General features: G+C 44.7%; 2 protein-coding genes across 20 annotated transcripts in view; one reads left to right on the top strand and one right to left on the bottom strand.

The window, feature by feature from the left end:
• Positions 1-87: 87 nt before the first annotated feature.
• The window catches only part of SACK1H (scaffolding CK1 anchoring protein H), a 42,296-nt gene continuing 21,175 nt past the window's right edge, over positions 88-21,208 (bottom strand). For 8 of the 14 annotated variants that reach the window (XM_085574086.1, XM_085574088.1, XM_085574099.1 and 5 more), the window contains 2 exons: positions 17,719-21,078; positions 88-10,772 (listed from right to left, as the gene is read on the bottom strand). In XM_085574086.1, the coding sequence (XP_085430212.1) occupies positions 18,429-21,078 (2,650 nt within the window). In that variant the 3' untranslated portion in view covers positions 88-10,772; positions 17,719-18,428. The remainder of the gene's footprint in view (positions 10,773-17,718; positions 21,079-21,208) is intronic. The other 6 variants (XM_085574087.1, XM_085574089.1, XM_085574090.1 and 3 more) reach the window with 6 other exon arrangements.
• Positions 3,980-17,305, top strand: MAPK15 (mitogen-activated protein kinase 15). 6 transcript variants are annotated; one of them, XM_085574113.1, is made up of 14 exons: positions 3,980-4,117; positions 6,731-6,829; positions 7,105-7,134; positions 8,861-9,000; positions 9,462-9,552; positions 9,692-9,822; positions 10,467-10,630; positions 11,554-11,693; positions 12,186-12,243; positions 13,016-13,153; positions 13,374-13,479; positions 13,895-14,198; positions 14,449-14,591; positions 16,044-17,305. In XM_085574113.1, the coding sequence occupies exons 4-14, from the start codon at positions 8,875-8,877 to the stop codon at positions 16,248-16,250; spliced, it is 1,608 nt and encodes a 535-aa protein (XP_085430239.1). In that variant the 5' UTR covers positions 3,980-4,117; positions 6,731-6,829; positions 7,105-7,134; positions 8,861-8,874; the 3' UTR covers positions 16,251-17,305. The 6 variants fall into 6 exon arrangements, with proteins under 6 accessions (XP_085430239.1, XP_085430235.1, XP_085430237.1 ...); XM_085574109.1 differs by having other exon boundaries at positions 3,983-4,117; positions 8,851-9,000; XM_085574111.1 differs by having other exon boundaries at positions 3,983-4,117; positions 8,851-9,000; positions 14,449-14,571; positions 16,044-16,248.

Below are 21,208 nucleotides of genomic sequence, written 5' to 3'. Positions count from 1 at the left end.
ACGTGTTGTTTGTGCAGGACAAACGCGTTTTCCGTACGGAAATGCACAAGATACTTGTCACCAGCTGTGTAGTAGGGCGGGCTCAGGCACTTGCAATGGCTTTATTCTCTGGGCAATTAGTCCTGTATACTGATGACTGTATATAAATTATACAGATACACACGATTGTTTTCGTTCCAAATTTAGGAGTGAAAAAAATACTTTCCGTTGTTATTCTACACAAACATTCCAGCGGTTGTTTTGGTATGACCTGCAACAAGGCAAATAGATCTATTCAGAACTCTAAATTCACTATGTAGTAAATTACACAAGACAGATACCAGCCAGCAGAATTCAGAGGATCTGAATTCAGTACATTAGTGATTCCTCCTCCAAGATAAAAGAGAAAAATCTTGCAAAAAAAGCAAAGCTAGGAGCTTGCATTCTGCAACTAAGATAAATAATGTATGTTACAGCTTTTTCATCAAATGTTTGTAAATAGGTTTACAACTTTAGGCAAAGAAAATAAAGCTTTTGAGTTGGTCCTTGCACCCTTCACACATAAACAGTACTGTAAAGGTGTGAGGACCTCAGCAAGCACCTGCATTTCATGCTCAAAAGCTTCAGCATGGATTTCATGGTGTTTTTGTATGGTACATACTCTGTTTATTAAGGCTAGTGTACAAAAAAGATTCTCAGCTACAGAACCTGCTTCTGTAATTCTCTAAGAGTTACTAGTAACATTCCTAAAGTTTAGGAGGCCTGTGTGAGATTATTGAAGAAAAATAAATCCTCCTTGTATCTCCCCTCAATGCTGCCCACAGGCCCTGTACCTGCACTGACAGGTGAGAAAACACCGGCAGCAGCCTGCACGGCCACCCAGGTGTGGAGAAACTGTGGGCTGATACGCACTGAAGTTTACTTCAAAATATAGAAACATTTTAAATATATAAAATACTTTAATATATAAATATAGATTATAATATATGTAATAAAATACAATAATATTTTAAAATATACAAACTATTTTAAATGGCACAGCCCTTGGCACAGATGCATCTGACAGTGCAAACACAAATATATGAGGCACCAGCCATTCAGGCCAGATCTTTTTTTATGTATCTTGCAATCACTGTCTTCAATTCTTGTTGTCAGATAAATGCTATAGATTGTCAGCCTGTAAGAAAAATCAAAGTCAAAACAATTCTGGAGCTTTCTCAGTAACAGACCACTGTACTTTCCCTACAACTTAGGTTTTGATCTTCCACTCCTGAAACTGCTTAAATTATTTTATTTTTAAAAACATAAACATTAATTTTCCTTTTCAAGATTTGAGACTCAATTATAGGAAATAGTTAAAACTGTATAGTGTATTTTGGAATAAATATCAGTGTCTGAATATTTTAACATTGAATTTTAATCAGGCCTGTCAGGATCATAGTTTTTGCTATTCAGGGACTTAAAAATACAACAAACTTGAAGGCACAGACTGTTCAAATAGTGAAATTAAGCAGATAGAAACCAGCATTCTGCCTGGAATTAATTATTTTGCATTTGGACACTTCAAGCCATGATATTTACAGGGAGATTTGGATTTAAGTGACTAAGCGTAAGGGACACAGCTTTTCAACTCTGGTAATTCTTCAGACATTCCATGTGCTCCACCTGGAATATATTTGCTTTTTCAGGGTTTGAGTCATATTTTCTGAGCAAATGAGAAAAGAAAAAATGCTGGTTCCTATAAATGAAATATAGATTAGATGAAGAAACTGGGATTTTTCCCTACTAGACTAAAATTAGACATCAGCAAGTTATAAAAGCAGTATATTTGAGGTCAGTATCCAGAGTTTTGCAATACAAAATACATTGCTTTACACAGTGGCTCCTGTTTCATTGCATATAATAAAAAGCTAGCACTAGCATTTACCTCACTTAATTTACAAAATAGACTTAGATTGACACTGCATAACATCCTTATTCACTCAGTAGACTAAATTAAAAATGACCTAAACAAAATAAAATTTAAAAATGAATTAAAAATTCTTAAGTCGCTCCCTAGATAAATCCATGCTGCTCTTTAAGTAACATGCTCTTTTGTCAAATAGGACAGCACAGACTTGAACAGTCTTCTACTTCTGAGAAGTTGTTTTTAACCTTGATTGTCAGCTAAATCTGTGTGAGAATTAGTAATTTGGGAATTACTAACGGAGAACAGAGCTTTTATCTGGAGTCTGCAAATGCCATATGCAATCAGAAGGAACTGAAGCGTTTGGAGAAGACAGAAACACTCAAGATTCTCATGGAAAAGCTTTCAGCATAAATGTCTGAGAATTACTTATTTAATATTTTCATACAGTTATTCAACAGACAAGACTCAAATAATGTAAGAGGAATGAAAAATATAATGAAAGTGTAAATTAGCACCCACCCCCTCTCCATGATGGTATTTAATAAACAGCCAACAGGTGTGAAAACATTAGATTGTATTGTTCTTACTTAGTTCAATATATTTAAATACAGAAATATTTTCTGGACTGTTTAAAGGCTTACCCAGGAGAAAAAAAAAAAAAACAGAAAAGTCACCACACAAATCCTGCTCTAAAATGCATAATCTTTAACAATCCAGGAAATTTTACTACAATAGGTTAAAGTTTCATCTCTAAAGTGTCCTCTCTAAATAAAATTTAAACATCAAATTAATACAGAAATAGAAACTTGAGAATAAGCTCATACAATAAGCTCATACAAGGGTTCTTCTCATCGCCATCATCCACAGGACAACACAACTAAGTCACAATTGTCCCCAGCTGTCCACAATCTAATCAACAATTGTCACAACTCAGACTTGAACTTCGGTGTCTGCTGCTAAGTGCATACACACACATTTTATGTCTCTATGAGCAGGATAAGGCTGATAAATGTATCCTGTTAGACATAAACAATACAGCCTAAAGGAATTAGTGAGTTCCTTCAGGAATCCTAAATTAACATTTAAAACTAAACTGAATGCAATTTCTTAAAAATCATAGCCTGAGAGGAATAAGTCTCTTTGTAAGAGTCAGAATTCATTATTATATAAAGGAAACTTCCACAAAAAATGCATTATGTCAGTGAGGGAAGCATACACCAGCAATCCAAATCCCTGCATGACTGAAGATGCCAGTTCACTAATAAAACTGAAGTCGAATCTCAAAGAAACATTTACAGTCATACAAATCCATTACACTAAATCATATTCATATCCTCACTTTAAAAAAGTCACAACATAGTATCTAGTGAGTGCGTTCAGCTTGTCAATTTTGATTTCAACCATCTAATTTGGACATGGATCAGAAATCTTCTCTATCTGCTATAAAACACAAAGTAAAAAGCAAAGCTCTAGAGAACATGACAAAAGTGTTAACTCTCACTGAAAAGTGTCAAAGGGGAGGGGGGGGAGGGGTAGGGAGGAAGAATCAAAATTCACGGGGGAAAAAACCAAAGAAGTATAATTCAATCTCGGAATGTTTACCTTGGAACGGACCTTAAAGCTTGTCCAGTCCCATCAACCTGCCAGGGCAGGGACACCTTCCACTGTTCCCAGGCTGCTCCAAGCCCCGTCTAGCCTGGCCTTGGGCACTGCCAGGGACCCAGGGGCAGCCAGAGCTGCTCTGGGCACCTGTGCCAGGGCCTGCCCACCCTCCCAAGGAAGGATTTCTTCCCGAGATCCCATCCCTGCCCTCCGGCAGTGGGAAGCCATTCCCCTTGCGATGTCCTCCAGGCCCGTGTGCCAAACCTCTCTCCGGCTCTCCCAGAGTCCTGGAAGGGGCTCTCCCTGCTCCTTCTCCTTTCTCCTGTCTCCTGTCTCCTGTCTCCTGTCTCCTCTTTCCTTTCTCCTCTCTCCTTACTTCTCTCTCCTCTCTCTTTTCTCCTCTCTCTCTTTTCTCCTCTCGCCTCACCTCTCCCCGCTCCTTCTCCTCCCTCAGCTCCCGGTCTCTCGGCGCCGCCTGCCGCGCCCCGCGGCGGTGCGCGCATGCACGGTGCGCGGTGCCGTTGCCATGGCAGCGGGTGCCAACAGGGAGGTGCCGCCATGAGCCCGCCCGAGGTGGAGCCGCTCGTGTGCCGCAAATACGAGATCAAGAGGCGGCTGGGCAAGGGGGTGAGTGCCTGGCGGGGGTTGGCCTGGCCGGGGCCGGGCCGAGCTGGGGTGCCCTGTGGGAGCTGGAATGGTTCCGGAGCTCGGAGGGCCCTTGAGAGCTCGGGAGGCCCGTGTGGCGTTCAGGGCACCGTGAGGGCTCCAGGCGGCCCCGGGGTGCTGAGGGGGTATTTGGGAGTTCAGGCGTCCGTGGGAACTCTGTCGCTCAGGGCCCGCTGGAAGCTCCAGGGGAGCTCCAGGGGACTGTAAAATTAAATAGTAACATGTATCTGTCTCAAAGTACATTCTTTCTGTGCCTGCCAAATCCTACATTTACTGTAACCCCATCATTTCAGGTCATGCTGCATCAAGTAATGTCTTCGCCATAAAATGTATTTTTATACATAAGCCAGTGGTAATTTCTAAGATATGTCTCCTGAGGCAGTCTCTAAGCCCTCCTGAGTTATCTACTTTTCTATTCCGGCAGCTCTTTGCTATCATTAATTGCGTTGATACGTATTTAAATGTTTAAGTATTTCCCTCATTATGTTCAGAGTCAAGGAGTCACTGAGGTGGAAAAGCCCTCTGAGCCTGTGGAGTCCAGCCACTCTCCCAGCACTGACAAGGCTGCCACTGCCCCCTGTCCCCGGGTGCCACATCCACGTGGCTGTTAACTCCCCCCAGGAATGGGGACTTCCCCCTGCCCTGGGGCAGTCTGTTCCAGAGCTGCACAGCCCTTTGCAGGAGAGATTTTTCCAATACCCAACCTCAGCCTCCCCTGGCACAACTTGAGGTTGTTTCCCAGTTGCCAGTAGGGTGGTATTGTAGCACTTACCCAAGGTACTTGTACAACTGTTTATATTGCCTGATGCGTGGCAAAGGTCCTGGTGCCAAGTTCCAGGACCACACATGTTGCTGGGAAGCCTGCTTTGGTGTCCTTACATGAGTGTTTAATCACTAGAATCATACATTGCAGTTATTTTGCTTTGGATAAGTACTTAAACATTAAATGGGCATTTTTTGAGTGGGATGTGATCCCTTTGTGCAAAGGTATAACAATTCCTAGGCTGTGGAAAGTCCAGATTAAAATCTATGGCCTAAAATAAAAACACTGGATCTATACCACAAGTGAGACTGAGTAATCATCATTTGCAAGTATCACAGTCATCCAGAATAGGGAAACCTCAGATAGAAGTTCCCGTTCCCTTAACAGACAACACAGCTTTTAATTGAAAAAAAGGTTTAGTGTTGGACCTGACAGTGCTATGTTAGTGGTTGGACCCAGTGGTTTTGGAGGGCTTTTCCAACCTCAACAATTCTGGGATGCTGTCAATACAGACTTTGGTAAAAAGTCTCTCTCCATCCATCTTACTGACCCCCTTTCAGTTCTGAAAGAGCACAGTAAGTTGTCCTTGGAGCCTTCTCCAGACTGAACAGCACAGGTGTCCCTGCCTGGCTCCAGAGCAGAGGGACTCAAGCCCTCCCAGCGTCTCCGTGGCCCTTCTCTGCAGCTGCTCAAACTGCTCTGTGTCCTTCTTGTACTGAGCAGCGCCAAGCTGGATGCAGTGCTCCAGCTGGAAATCTCACCAAAGCCAAATGCAGGGAAGACCGATCTCTCTTGAACTGCCAGCCACACCATGGCTGGTACAAGCCAGGTGCCACTGGCATCTTGCCAGCTGGATACACCTGGGCTCACATTCAGCCATTGTCACCAGCACCACCAGGTTCTTTTCCAGCTTTCCAGCCACTCTGTCCCAAGCCTGGCATGTTTCATGGGGTTGTTGTGACCCAAGAGCAAGACCCTGGCCCTGCTGACCCACGCACCACAGGGATGGATGGGCCATCCATCCCATCCCATCAATGCAGCCCTCCAGGTCATGCTGTCACAGACTGTCAGGCAGGACCTGCCTGTCACAGCCTGGCACCAGCTAGGCCCGATCCCCTGGTTTGTGGAATCCTGGCTGTCCTTCTCTTGGTGCATCCCAGGACGTGGTTGGCTGGCTGGGCTGCTAGTGCATGTTGTCAGCCAGTTGCCAGGTTTTCATCCACCAGCACCCTCAAGTCCCTCTCAGGCCTGCTCTCCATACAGAGTCCTGAAACCACAGAACATTCTGGGTTGCAAGAGACTCAAAAGCCTGTTCATTTCCTCCCCCTGCCATGGGAGGGACACCTTACACTAGACCTGGTTGTTCCAAGCCCCATCCAGCCTGGCCGCGGACACTTCCAGCAATGGGGCAGCCACAGCTTCTTGGGGCAACTGGTGCCAGGGCCTCACCACCATTATAGGGAAAGATTTATTCCCAAATTCCATCTAAACCCTCTGGCAGTGGGAAGCCCTTCCAACTTGTGTTGTCCCTCCAGGCCCTTGTCCAAAGTCCCTCCCAAGCTCTCTTGGAGCCCCTTCAGGCACTGGAAGGAGTTCTGAAGTGTCCCTGCAGCCTTCTCTACCCCAGGCTGAACAGCCCCAACCCTCTCAGCGTGTCTCCTGAGTCTGTCTCCTTGGCCTAATCTCTCTGTGTTCCATGTGGCGCCCATCACCTCTGCTCCAGTCCATCACTGAGCACGTTCTGGTTCCACACCAGGCCCGGGCTGCAGCAGGTGCCAGCACTCTGCTCACCTGTTCCTGCTTCTCTGCAGGCCTACGGCATTGTCTGGAGAGCAACTGACCGCCAGACAGGAGAAACAGTTGCTGTTAAAAAGATTTTTGATGCTTTCAGGAACAGAACAGATGCTCAGGTGAGAAATTACTGTGCTGATGTGTTCTGAGACATGGTGGGATTCCATAGGTATTTTCAGGACTTTGGTCTCTGAAAGATAATTATGCACAGTCTGCATATATTGGGATATATAATTATACAATCTACAGCTATATTGGGATAAAAATAAGAAATATCAAGCTTTGTGTATCATGGCATGTACAAAAGAGGAGTGGATTTAACCCTGTCATTGAACTGCATTCTGTTCTTCTCTTTTCTTGAGATGATAATAAACTGTTTTTTCTTTATTTCTAGAGAACATTTCGAGAAATTATGTTCCTGCAGGTAATGTCCATGTTCCCCCTCTTCTCTGATTTTTTTTTATCTCTGATGTCTAAGTATTTTCTTCCCATTGTTATCCAAAATGCAGCAGTCACTGATTAGTGTTGATAACTCTGATTACTTTTCTGCACCATCTGAAAGGCAAAGAGACTTTCAGGGTGAACCCACCAGAATGGAGCACTCTCCATTTGGGCTTGTTTTTATTCTTTCCCCATTTTTAGCAATGTGTCTGCTGCACAGCACATCAGCACCTTCTGTAGCTTCTTGCTGCTTTGTGGATAGAAACTGTTTCTCTTACATTTAAACTGCCATGATTGGAGGATGGTTGGGGTGGGAGAGGGATTTACACTCCAAAATTGTTTTCCTCCATCATGCTGTAAGCAATTTAATAATTTAAAATAATCAAAATGGGAAGTTCTGCAAGGAATAACTTGACTACTCTTGTTTTGATATGATTGACCTTATCAGTGGCATTCCAGTTATCTGTTCACTCCTCCTTAGGCTTACCATGTAGAAACATCAATATTTTGGAATAGTATTGTTATAACTTGTGATTTTCTAAGGACACAAGTGAGGCAGGGCTCATAGAAGAGGAATTTCCTAAGACTTAAGTAAGGTTAAGTAGGAAAGAGATGATTTTTTTTTTTTTTTTTACTTTTTAGTCATTCTTGAAGGATGAAATAGAAGCTGCAAACTTTAAAGCTAAAAATACAAACAGTTCCTTAGAAGTTAACTACCTCAGAAGTTCGATCATCTCTGCAGGTGCAGCACTCCTGTGATGGATGGAGTAGGAGCAGGGGAAAAAAGGATATTTCTTCTGAAGGAAAGGGGGAGTCACTTGGTAGAGGAGGGCAGGGAGAGGGAAGTTAATGTGCTGCTCAGCCCATACTTCCATAACTTTTGGTTCTCAATAGCCTTTAAGAATTTTAGTTTCCCCTCTTATTTTAAACCTCTTTCTTGAGGTTGAAACTGAGAGCTCAGAAACGAAAAGATGTGAAAAATACTCCATTATTCATAACTGCATGTTTGTTTTCATTTGTTTGTTTGTGCATACTAATTGCTTTGTTCAATCTTGATGTTTATCACAAGGCCATTTGATGGACTAGGTTATTGTTTTATGCTATGTATCTCAATTATTCTAATTGAGAAGTTGCTGTAATATCTGGAGTGTGAATGATTCTCTCTGATGCTCTGGTGGTTGCTTGCAGATTTTGTGTTAGCTGTTTAGTGTAGTTGTAGATCTACGGGTGTATTTTAGGCCAATTTTAGAATGTCATTTTGGTAAGTATGTTAGTAGCATTATTATTCTTTAAACAAAGATTAATAGAACTGGCCCTGACAAGGTCTTTTCAAGGTAACGTGATTTTTTAATACAGATTAGAATTTTGTCATAACTTTCTGTTATCAGTTCCGGGGCAAAGCAGTGTGAGACAGTGGAATTTTCCTTCTTCAATAGCACTCAAGTAACACTGCCCAGATTTAGCTAAATATTCTATTATTATTATTATTGTTCTATTATTTTAGAACAATATCCCCTTTTGGGTAAAAACCTTCTTTAGATCATTTGCCTGGGTATTGTGGCTGTGCTCAGAATGAAAACAAAGTGTGTCATGGGCTGGCTGTGTCTCACTTCTTTAGGAGTGTGTTTTCACACCTTGCAGCAGGTGAATGTGTTGTTTTGGGAGCTTCCCTAGATGTTACACATTATAAATGTTGCAGTATTATGAAGTGTTTACAGTGTCCATGGCTGCACAGAAGTGGGAAATAAAAGCTGTTAAAGCTGAGGATGAGCTTAATGATCCCATGAGGATTGTCAGTCTGCAGAGACGTGAGGATGGACACCACCTGCAGTGTGGTACATCTGTCCAGGTATCTCTGTGTGCTGTCTGATCTCCATGCAATCAGTTCCTCAGTGCAGCCTGTGAGTGTCCAAGTCAGCCCTCAGATGGGCATGTTCTGATTGCTTGGGTTTTTAACTATGAATGTTGATGGCAACTATGATCTGTTTTCATGCCACAGTAATTCTTGGGTTCAGTAGGAAACATGAGGTGCATAAAGGGAACTGGATTTTATTATAAATGGTATAGAGGGAGTGTTAGAACTAATGTCTCATTCAACAGAGATTATTTTTTTTATTAACTAACTGGTTTCCTACTATGGAACAAACTTAAATCCTTTTTTAAAGTTTATTTCAGAAGAAGCCTAATGGAGGAAAAAGCATGTTAATGTTTGTTTTAGACAGTAATACAAAGTGTAATATAGGTTACTGTCCCTTTTTATGATTCACAAGAAAAACATGATTGTGACAGCTGGGTCTCTTCCCTGTGCAGGAATTTGGAGAACATCCAAATATCATCAAGCTGCTCGATGTTATCCAAGCAGAGAATGACAAGGACATCTACCTCATCTTTGAGTCCATGGGTGAGACTCAGCACTGCAGCAGCCTTCAAACCAGCCTCTCTTAGGAGCTATCCTTGTTATCCTTGTTATCACTTTGATAGTGAATGCTCATGATACTACTGATATTTACTGATGTAAATGTATCACTGGTATATTTCAGAGACAGATTTACATGCTGTGATTAAGAAGGGGAATTTGCTGAAAGACATTCACAAGTGTTACATTCTTTACCAACTCCTGAAGGCAACTAAATTCATCCACTCAGGGAATGTTATTCACAGAGATCAGAAGGTATATTTCAAGATTTTCAAGGACCTTCAAAGCCCAACCATTGCCACCCCCTGCCATTGAGAGGACCACCTTCCACTATCCCAGATTACTCCAAGCCCCATCCAACCTGGCCTGGAGCACTTCCAGGGATGGGGCAGCCAGAGCTTCTCTGGACAGCCTGTGCCAGGGCCCCCCCACCCTCACAGGGAAGGATTCCTTCCCAATATCCCATCTAACCATGTCCTGTGCCAGTTCCCAATATCCCTTCTAACCCTGCCCTGTGCCAGTTCCCAGTATCCCATATGACCCTACTCTGTGCCAGTTCCCAATACCCATCTAACCATGTCCTGTGCCAGTTCCCAATATCCCTTCTAACCCTGCCCTGTGCCAGTTCCCAACATCCCATCTAACAGTGGGAAGCCATTCCCCCGTATGCCGTCCAGGCTGTTGAAAAGAGGAGTGGATCTCGAGCTCTCTTGGCACCCCTTTAGGCATTTGAAGGAGCTCTCAGGTCTCCCCTGGAGCCTTCTATCCCCATAGTTCCAGCTGTCCCAGCCTGTCTCCATGTGTATGAATAAATTTCCAAGTATGAGACTAGTAAAAGAACCTCGGTAATGATCTGCTATTCAGAGAGTGAAGGGCTCATTGTGCCTTGTCCCTTGCAGCCCTCCAATGTGCTGCTGGATGCCCAGTGCCGTGTGAAGCTGTGTGACTTCGGGCTGGCGCGCTCCCTGTGCCAGCGGGGCGAGCCCCAGCCCAGCCCCGCGCTCACCGAATACGTGGCCACGCGCTGGTACCGAGCGCCCGAGATCCTGCTGGCCTCCCGCCGGTGAGCCAGGGCAGGGCAGGGGAGGGCAGCCTGGCACTTCACCACTTGCACATGTTTTTTGTCTAAAAGTCTTCAGTCTTTGCAGTGTCACCAGATGCAGGGTCATGTCAGCAGTCTTTTTTCTCAGTGTACAATTGAACTTCTGCAACACAAAAACCTCTTATGAACATGACCATGTCCTTCCTGTGTTCTTACAGTGTCAGTGGACATGCATGAGCCGTTTGTCACCCTTTCTCCCACCACATTTATGTCTTCTACCTTGAACTCACAACTTCACAAAATCTGCTTGAGAACATAAATCCTCTTTTCCAAATTGAAGCAGTGTTTTTTGATAGACCTTCACGAAACATTCCCTAATTGAATGTTAAACCAGCTGCCTGTTAGTCAGGCTTAGTCCTTTTTTTAAAAATTAAATATGAAAAACCAGAAAAGTCAATAAACAGGTGCAGGCTAGTATCCCAAATTTTAAATCTGGATGTTTTGCAAACTGTCCTATACCCACTGGTTGGGATTGACTTTGCTTAAAAATGCAATTCTTCAGTAATTGTAGCTACTTTGTACATGCATTATGACCAAAGAACAATGTGTATCTTCATTCTTGGTCATATGAAAAGGATATAATACCTGGTTATGGCATTACCTTTAATATATTACCTTGTTCTAGTATTTCCCTGTAATATGTTCCCTTTTATGGTTTCTTAGACTAGACTTTGAGTAGGATAAATCTCCTTTCTGTTTCATGCTTGTCAGTCTCATGATTCCCAAATGTTATTCAATTTATAGTTCAAACCTGTGAGCATTTATATTTGAGAAGTCACCAAGTATGCTTTCTAGCAAATAAATCAATGTAGGTGATGTGAATAGCAGGTACAGGAAAATATGTGCTTGATTTAATCCTACCTCTGTTCTGTTCCTGTTTGTAGTTACACTAAGGGTGTGGACATGTGGAGCATTGGCTGTATTCTGGGAGAGATGCTGCTGGGAAAGCCTCTTTTTCCTGGAACATCAACGATGAACCAAATAGAGAAGATCCTGAGGGTTATCCCTGCTCCATCCCCTGAAGGTAGGACCCTGCTGTGTGGAAAAGTTCTAGAGAAGGGGATCAGTGGAAGAAAGCAGCATGGCTGGGTCAGGGAAGAAGGTATCTCATTCATTCTGGTACCTTTCTGAAGTGGGAAGCATTCCAAAGGAATGAAAATCCTCATCTTGAATGTTAGTGTTAGAGAAAAATCAGAAATTCAGATATCGTAGAATAATAAGGAATAATAAGGAATAAATAATAAATAATAATAAGGAATAAATAAGGAATTCAGATATCTTCTGCATCTGTTGCTATGAGAATACATGTTTACGAAGCGTATGATTAACAAATAGGAATTAAAAAATCAGCTTAGAAAATTTGTAAATAAATATTCCATTCCCCTTCCACAGATCTCCGACCGAGTTCTATGTGAATAATTTCCTATGTTAATATCAAATACTGGCTTTCCTTCATAAACTGTGTGGCTCTGCTAATCCTCATCTTGGCAGTAACAGCATCTTTTTATTCTTGCAGATATTTTGGCTCTGCAGTCAGAGTACAAGGCCTCAGTTATTAACCACATGAGTTCCCGGTAAGCCTGAGGGGTTCTGTGTCTCAGAGCATCTAATGTTGAACCCTGGAGTCATGGAACCACAGAACCATTTGGGTGGGAAGGGACCTCAAAGCTCATCTCATTCCACCCCCTGACATGCACAGGGACACCTTTCACCAGACCAGGCTTCTCCAAGCCCCATCCAGCCTGGCCTTCCAGGGATGGGGCAGCCACAACTTCTCCAGGAAATCATTTTGATCCCTCAGTACCCTCACAAGCAATAATTCCTTCCCAGTACCCCATCCATCTCTGCCCTTTGGCAGTGGGAGGCCCTTCCCACTTGTGCTGTCACTCCACACCTTTGTCCAAAGTCCCTCTCCAGCTGCCTTTGAGCTTCTTACGGCTCTGGAAGAGGCTCTTAAGTTGTCTCCTTAAATAAAAAATATTTAAAATATGAGTAAGATTTGGTGCTTAAAACTGATTTTTTTTCAAGATACTTTCTTCATTATGTTCACAATTGTATTTAGGATTTCAAAATGCAAAACCAGATTTTTAAATTTCATTTTCTCTGGAAATTACAGAGAAGTATGTTTCTATAATCTCAGGTCTAGATTTGTGGGATCATGGAGCTGGGAAGTGATGAGCTTTAAGGTCCCTTTCTGGCCAAACCATTCTAGGATTCAGTGATTATGACACACTTTGTGAGTGAATTCGTGCCTGCTGTCACCTTGATGTGATCCTGGAACTGTCACTCCTGCCTTCACTGGGAATTAGACACTGAGAGCTTGTATAATTTTTTTCTGACTTCTAGGCAGCGAGTAGCATTTGAGGAGATTTTCCCATCCTCCACTCCACTGCCTGCCTTGGATCTGCTGAAGAAACTTCTGGTCTTTAACCCTGACAAACGGCTCACAGCAGAGCAGGCTCTGCAGCATCCCTATGTGAGCAGGTGAGAGTGACACCAGTGGGCAGCTGCCTCTGATGTTTTCTGAGACATTAAAAACCTGCTCTTGGCACAAATTTTCTTCAAATGCATTACAGAAAAAGCGGCAAAGCTAATTCTTTATTTTCTCCAATACTATTTACACAAGATTGTCTAACAATCCTGTTTAAATTTTAATAATCTGTTTCCAGTCAGTGAATTACATGATGTGTTCTCATTTCCTTAGGTTCCACTGTCCTTCCAGGGAGCCCTCTTTGGACTTTGATGTGATCCTTCCTTTGGGTGATGATGTCCAGCTGTCTGTGGCAGAATATAGAAATAAATTATATGAGGTACTTTCATCCTATTTTCCCAACTCCTAATCCTTCAGGTAACCTGCCATTCTTGCACATACTTAACAAATTCTGTCATTGTCTTGTCTTTGTATTCCCCTGGGCTTTCCATACCTGCTGGCACCATTACACCTGGGTGTTTGATCAGTTCCATACTGTCCTAATCTTTGAGAGACCTTTGCATGTAAAATTCCCACAGGGCAAAGAAAAATCTCTGAAACATGATGTCTGAGAAAGATGCACAGAATGGTTTGTGTTGAAAGGTACTTTAAAGATCATCTAGTTCCAAAATTATACTTGTTACTTACTCTGTAAAATAAAATTGCAGATATTTTTAAGTATTCCTCTGTGTTTTGATGTTTTATTTTTCTGCTGTATTGTGGTGTTAAGTCTAAATAGCTTTTCTGTTCTGCAGATGATCCTTGAAAAGAAGTCAAAGAGCTTTCCAAAGGAGCAAGGGCAGGGAGAAAATACTCAGCTGAGCCAGTCTGAGTCCAGCACACTTCTGCCAGGTTTCAGCTCAGTGGCTGTACCCACCAGGAAAGGCCAGGAAGACCCAACACCCCCTCTGCTAAACCCTTCACATGTGCATCCTGGAGTCACAGCTGGGGTCCAGGCAGCAGGGTCCAGCCAGAGCAAGGATCAGGCCAGAGCTGTCTATCAGAGATCACAGATGGGTGTGATGGTATACAACCCCATCACACACACCACTGTGCAGAGTGGGTACCACCCTCCTACACCAGGTGTAACCCACCTTGGGGTGTTGGTGTGGGGAGCAGTGAATGAGTGCTGTAAAAGAAATGAAGGGAATCTGCATGGTAAAATGAGGGGCTGGAAGTGTGGGAGGGAAATGACATAAGAACAAAACACTGTTGAATGAGTGTCGAGTGTGGGACTGTCCCTGCCTCAGTCAATGTCTTCTGTGTTCTTCTGATTTTCCTGCTTTCTCTCATGTTTTTCCTTCTGCAGGAAATGCAAATCCTGGTGCTGGGATCAGGAACTGTTCTGCACCACCTCAACAGTCCAGAATCTCCAACAATGAGAAACTGGGGAGACAAATCACATGGCCAATCACTCGTCTCTCTCCTACAGGTGTGCAGAACCTTTACAATGTGAGTAGCTTAATTTCTAGCCCTTATCTGTGGTAACCTGGGTCACAGCAACTCCCTGCAGTGCTCCAGGCAGAGTGGCTGGAAAGCTGGAAAAGGTAACCCACTGGTGCTGATGCGAGCAGATGAACATGAGCCTAGGGGTGCCAAGGTGGGCAAGAGGCCAGTGGCACCTGGCTTGTAGCAGCCACGGAGTGGCCAGACACCCAGGGCAGTACCTCTCCCCTATGCTAGACACTGCTGAGGGACCTCCAGTCCTGGGGGCAAGTTTGGGATCTTCACAACAGGAAAGGAGGGCCCCATTGAGGGGCTGGAGTGTGTCCAGAGAAGGGAACAGAGCTGGGGGAGGGTCTGGAGCAGCAGCAGCAGCTGTAGAGAGGAGGCAGCACAGGAAGGACCTTCTCACTCTCTGCAGCTCCCTGACAGGAGAGTGCAGCCAGGGGGGGGATCAGGATCTGTTCCCAGGAGACAAGTGACAGAATGAAACGGCCTCAAGTGCTTCCAGGAGAGGTTGAGGTTGGATATTGGAAAAATCTCTCCTGCAAAAGGCTGTGCAGCTCTGGAACAGACTGCCCCAGGGCAGGGGGAAGTCCCCATCCCTGGGGGGATTTAACAGCCACGTGGACGTGGCACCTGGGGACAGGGGTCAGTGGTGGCCTTGGCAGTGCTGGGGAGCTGCTGGACTCCACAGCCTCAGAGGGCTTTTCCACCTAAGTGATTCTCTGATTTCATGATTCTGTGGATCTAATGGGTTGCTGTTGCTGAGCTGTGAGGGTGTCAGTCCTGTCCTCTCTGCTTCTCCCTCTTCCCTGATTTTGGCCATGCTTCCTTGGAAAAATCCTTCCCCTCACTGGGTTCTTTAATGACCTCCTGCTCCTGCTTTTTTCCTTCCTGAGCTGGCTGTCTGCTGCCTGGTGACTGCTGGCACCTGCAGAGCTGATGGAGGAAGCTTATGACAGAGGAAGAGTGTGGAAGGAGGCAGCACAGATTCACAGAATCACAGACTGCTTGGGTTGGAAGGGACCTAAAAACTCATCTCGTTCCACCCCTCTGCCATGGTCAGGGACACCTTCCAGTAGTCCAGGTTATCAGAAACCTTCAAGCATTTCTAGTAGTACACTTGTAGCCCTCCTTTCAGCCCCTCTGATTTGGAATCCCTTCCAAAATGTTTTGAGAGAAAGAGAAGCCATTAATTCTCCAAGATAGGATTGTGGAGCTTGCTGCACATGTAGGTTTACACATGACCAATGCATTTGGAAGGATCTGTAGAGAATTGTGACCAATTTTCTATGACAAGAAGAGCAGAAGAGGGAAAAGATCAGCCTACACCTGCCCTGAGTTTGTGTTTGTTTCCTGAGAGGATAATGCTGACCAAAGACAAACCTGTGTCCTGTTTGCATTCCAGAAAGCTGATTTCAGCTTATTAACTTTTCCTGGCTTTTCTTTCTCACACAGAATCCCAGAAACACTCAGTGTCACAGCAAAGATGTTCGTACCCTTCTGAAGCCCAGTAAAAAGATGTTCCAGATCACTGCAAACGTGGGAGCTGCGGGTGATCCAAGGGCATCCATGGGCAGCTACTCTCAGGCCTATGGAACCATCAGTAAATCTGCACTGCAGAGCCTTCCAATAGCAAAGGTCCCCAAAAGCCCTGAGCAGTGACAGTGGAGATGTTGCAGACAGGTGAAGTACAGCTTATCCCTCAGCCTTTGACTGAGCAAGGGCACCAGGGGAGAGCAAACTATGAGGAAATGCTTTATTCACTGCTTAGGACAATGTCCTCCTCTCCTCTGGACGAGCTCATAGGAAAGAGAATCCCACTCCTCTGCCTTCCAGTCTCAGCAGGCAAGGATACAGCAGGCATAGACACAACACACACTTTGTTTGAATTACTGCAAAAAACACAGAAAACTGCATTATTCTGATACTTGAGTGAGTTTTAGACATATTTGGGGTCCAGGGGAACCTCCTGAATTCAACAAAGCCAAGCACAAGACCAAGGAAATGCTCTGAAGGCTTGAGTCCTTCTGCTCTGGAGATAGGCTGGGAGAACTGGAAGTGTCCAGCCTGGAGGAGAGAAGGTTCCAGGAAGATCTCAGAGCCCCTTCCAATGCCTAAAGGGACTCCAGGAGAGCTGGAGGGAGACTTTGGACATGGGCCTGGAGTGACAGGACAAGGGGAACGGCTTCCCACTGCCAGAGGGCAGGGATGGATGCGGTGTTGGGAAGACATCCTTCCCTGTGAGGGTGGGGAGGCCCTGGCACAGGGTGCCCAGAGGAGCTGTGGCTGCCCCGTCCCTGGAAGTGTCCAAGGCCAGGCTGGACGGGGCCTGGAGCAACCTGGGACAGTGGAAGGTGTCCCTGCCACGGTAGGCAGGGGTTGGGACTGGGTGACCTTTAAAAAGTCCTTTCCAACCCACTTCAGGATTCTTCAGCAGTCTGCCTAAATTGTGGATATTTTTTTGAGCAGAACAGGTAACTGTTCTCTGAAGACCATGAAGACCTAACTCTCCAGAGATAATCTTACAGCCTTTCACTCATTTCGATGACTGTTCTAGGCTAGATGAATAGAATTCATTATAGTCTGGTTTTGTTAAAATGAAGTAGAAAAACATTTGAAATACAGGTGGGTTCTTCTACAATATTTAACAGGTTCTCTAGTATGTAATATTGGGATAATATTGTAAAAATAAATCCTTTATATTGCACTGCAGAAAATTTTTGTCTTTCAAGCAGCATTTGCTGTGTTGAGAGGGAAACGGGCTATTGGTAGGGCTGTCTTCTTCAATGAATAATTCGTCATTTTTACTGGTTTTGCTTTCAGAAGGCAAAGTTTCATGAGATACTGTTGCTGAGACATCATAAAGGTGTTGCCAGTCTAGAGTGGAACTACAGGAAACTTTATGCTCCTGTTTCAGTGGTGATTTTGGATACATTTTCCTCATTAACTTGAAGCTCTTGTCTCTGTCCCTGAGGTTTTACTCTACCTGTGATGAATGATTGTTATTCCCCCCAGTTCTCTCAGCTGTTCCAGACCTGTCACCTCATGAACCTCATGAACTTAAAACTCTCAAGGAAGTCACTGCTTGGCAAAGGCAGGACTTTAGATGCTTATTTAAACTCAGACTCACCTGAAAAGGCCTCCTAAAGCCAAGCCCTTCTCCATCAATAGCACCTCAGCAGCTTCTTTGAGCTCAGCCCCTAAAGCGCGTAATTCCCTTTACACACGGGAACAAACCAGACTCCGCAGGCTCAGGAACTGGTAAATACAATAGCTGGAGCTGTGCTGCTGGAGAAGATCAGAACCACAGATTAGGCCAAAACATTGATTACAGCTATTTTTTTTTTGGTATGTAAACCTTCAAAAAGGTGCCTCCTCTGTCTGATTCATTGTGAGATACAGAAAAAGTTTAACTGCACCTGAGAAACCACTGAGCTTTAAGTACTTTTTCCAATTACCTGTGTGTGTGTGTGTCTGTATGTATTTATCTTTTCTGTCCCAAACTCAAATATTCAATTTTCTGATTTTCATTTTTTTTCCGAAATTTGAATGATTTTGTCTGATGAAAATATTCCCTGGGTTTAACAGAGGCTCTTAGTTTTGTACAGTAATGGAGAGTTGTTTTTTAAGCACGTTGGCATTTTAATTGTTTTATTTGTAACATACTGTGATAAGGTTGTTTGATACCACCTGACTTTATTGAGCAAACTGCCGTGGGAGGCTCATGCTGGATACATTTCTGCTCACTAATCAAGAAGAGCATTGCCATCATAGACAAGTTTCTTCCTCGTTTCCCTTTGACAGTCAGTGATTAAATGGAATTAAATAGGATTTCTAGGATCATTTTTTGGTCTTGAAGGTCCCCAGGATTTTCGGCATGAATTTTCCCATTTTCTTGTCTTTGGCATCTGTGTCATATTCCTCTTCACTGGGACTCGTGTGCTCGTCCTTCTTGCAGAACACCTCAAACCTGCTGTAGACTCGCTTCTCCTTCCGCATGTTCTCCATCTTCTTCAGGAGGGTGTCTCTGTCCTCTGACGGCTGCCGCTGCAGGTTCCGTTTCTGGCTCCCAAAACTCTCAGACCTGTGTATGTTGCAGCTTTTCTCCTTTTCCCCTTTTCTTTCCAAGCTTGTGGTCGACCTGGAGAGGTCAGGGTTGCTGGTGGATGGCAGCTGCTTGGCCAGCTCAGCTCTGTTCTTCTGGCTGTTGGCAGAGATCTGCTCCAGGATCACCTTGGTGTCATCACGCAGGTTGCTGCTGTACAGGATGTTGGCTGTGGAGGAAGGGAACCTCCCTTGCGTTGTCTGGTTGCTCTTGGGGGGGAGTGGTGCTGTGAATTTGTGGGGTTTTTCTTCCTCCATTGCTTCCTGGCAGTCCCCTGTGGATGATCGTTTGAGCACCACTGCCTGCTTGTCACATTTCCCACTCTCAGAAGCAGGTTCCTCCTCCAATTTCTTTTCACCTTTTGGGTTCAAAAGCTGCTTCAGCCGTAGTGACCCTTTTCTTAAAAACTCCATGGGATTTTGCTCTTGTTTTGAACAGTCTTCCTCAGATTTGTTGAGGGAGCTGTCAGACCCTGGACTTCTAGACAGGCTTTCTAGAACTGAGGATGTAGTACTTGTCCTCATCTGTGGTTTCTTCATTTCTGCATTGACTAATTTTGGAGAGTCTTCTCTGAAAGTCACTCTGTCCTTCTTCTCTGGAAGAGCCAATTTCTGAGTGTCTCCTACAAATATCAGGCTCTCCTTCTCTGGAATATGAGGTTTGTTCTCGATGGGGTAAAACCGGGATGACAGCTTGTCCACCTTGGTGCCAAGATGTGCCAGGGGATCTTTACTCAATGTGTCCCCAAGCTGGGGGGTGGATGAGGCCATTCCAAATGCTCTGTCCAACTCTCCATGCATTTTGTAAGTACTGCAGGAGTCTTTGGAGTCCAGCACCCTGCTCTCCAGGATCTTATACTGCACAGATTTGGTACATTTCTTCTCCGTATTCTGAGATTCCTCCTGTAGGTAACCCGAAACAGCTTTGGTGTGGGTGACTGTGCCCCGTTCCATGTCCTTGCCTACAGCTTTGTACTTCTCCAGCAGCTCAGCCACTTTGGAGGAGGCAGCTGTCTTGATGGTTTCATTGTCCTTTGTTAACTCACTGGACATTTGCTCTTTTTGGATCATCTGCACCTTTTCTATTGTGGTGTTGGGCTGATCTAATTTGGCAGCACTGAAAATCAGAGAGGACCTGAGCCTGGAGCTCCTCTGGATCAAGGGATTTATCCTGGACCTGAAGGCATCTGGTTTCATTATTGAGGTTTCTTCACCTGCTCTGTCAGGATCTGCAGATTCCTTGGCACTGTCAATTCCCAGTGGCTTGCTACTGAAAGGTGTGGGGGGTTTGAAGGCTGGGACAAGGTCAGTGGGGTGCTTTGTGAGGGGTTCCCCAAGAGCATCATTATATGCCTCGGACTCCATCGGCATCGGGAGCCCTTCATCTGGTTCAGACTGGTATGCGCTGAGGTATGAAGAAATCCTCCAGTTCCGTAACCCTGTTCTGTTTTCCTGCATGTTCTTGTCGTCATCCTGCTCTTCATCCTTGTCCTGTAGGAATAGGCGCTGCTCCAGGCTCTGCTTCTGCGTGGGAGAAGTTTGGCAAATGAATTTCTGTCCTATGTTCTGCCTCCGTAACATCATTCCCATGGGGCTGTTGCCCGCAGGGTTCAGCTGGTCAGAGCCGTGTCTCACCTCCCTGGAAGAATTTGAAGGCACATAATCCAGCCGTAGGGGGAAACCCTCCTGTGGGAAACTGGACTCCAGTTCAGGGTATCGGGGTCCCTCTCCATAGTCTTCCAGTTCATTGAATCCCGGCCTCCCCCCTCGAATTCTCTCAAAGAATCCCTGAGGTCTGCCAGGAAGATGGGGATGTTCAAACTGGTACTGGTAGAACTGGTCCTTCTGGAAATGACTGGATTGGATTTTGAACTCGTCCATGTTGTTCATGAACATCTGCCGGGTGTACTGCTTGGCAGAAGCAAAATTTTCAAACGTTCCTTCTGCAAAACTGTGTCTCTTAAAAGCATCCAGCTCCAGCTGCTTGGAACGGAGGAAGCCCCTGACTGGATCCATCTGGGAATTTTCCATTTCCACCTTTTTGTACATCCGCATGGCTGACCCCTCCACAGTGTGTCGCAGCATGTCGTCCCGCCGGAAATTGGACAGGAAGTACCTGTCCGAATCCACCCTGTCCATGAAGGAGGGGAAGAGACTCTCATCCCTCTGGAACATCAGGGGGCCTTTTTTGGGGAAGAAAGGCATGTTATTGCCAAAGGGAGCCATGGCAAACGTGTTCTCTGCCTTTGCCAAGACGTTGGCTGGAGGAACGAGAGGTTCCGACTGTGCAAACAAAATGCGGAATTCTTCATCAAAGCTGGCCACCAGCTCACCCTGGAAGATGTGTGCAATGCTCCTGTGAATCTTCTCAAAGGACCACATGAAACTGAAGAGAGAACAGAAGTAATGGATTAACTCAGCTGTACCTATTTTCATTAAAACATTTGCTTAACTGAAGCAAAGTCTAAATTTTCTGGTTGGGCATAAATAGGGCAAAAGACTAGGGGCAGACAATT

The sequence above is a fragment of the Lonchura striata genome, chromosome 2, assembly GCF_050655825.1.
Source record: "Lonchura striata isolate lonStrDom1 chromosome 2, ASM5065582v1, whole genome shotgun sequence".
NCBI classification, from domain to species: Eukaryota; Metazoa; Chordata; class Aves; order Passeriformes; family Estrildidae; genus Lonchura; species Lonchura striata.
This window is presented reverse-complemented; position numbering and strand designations above follow the sequence as displayed.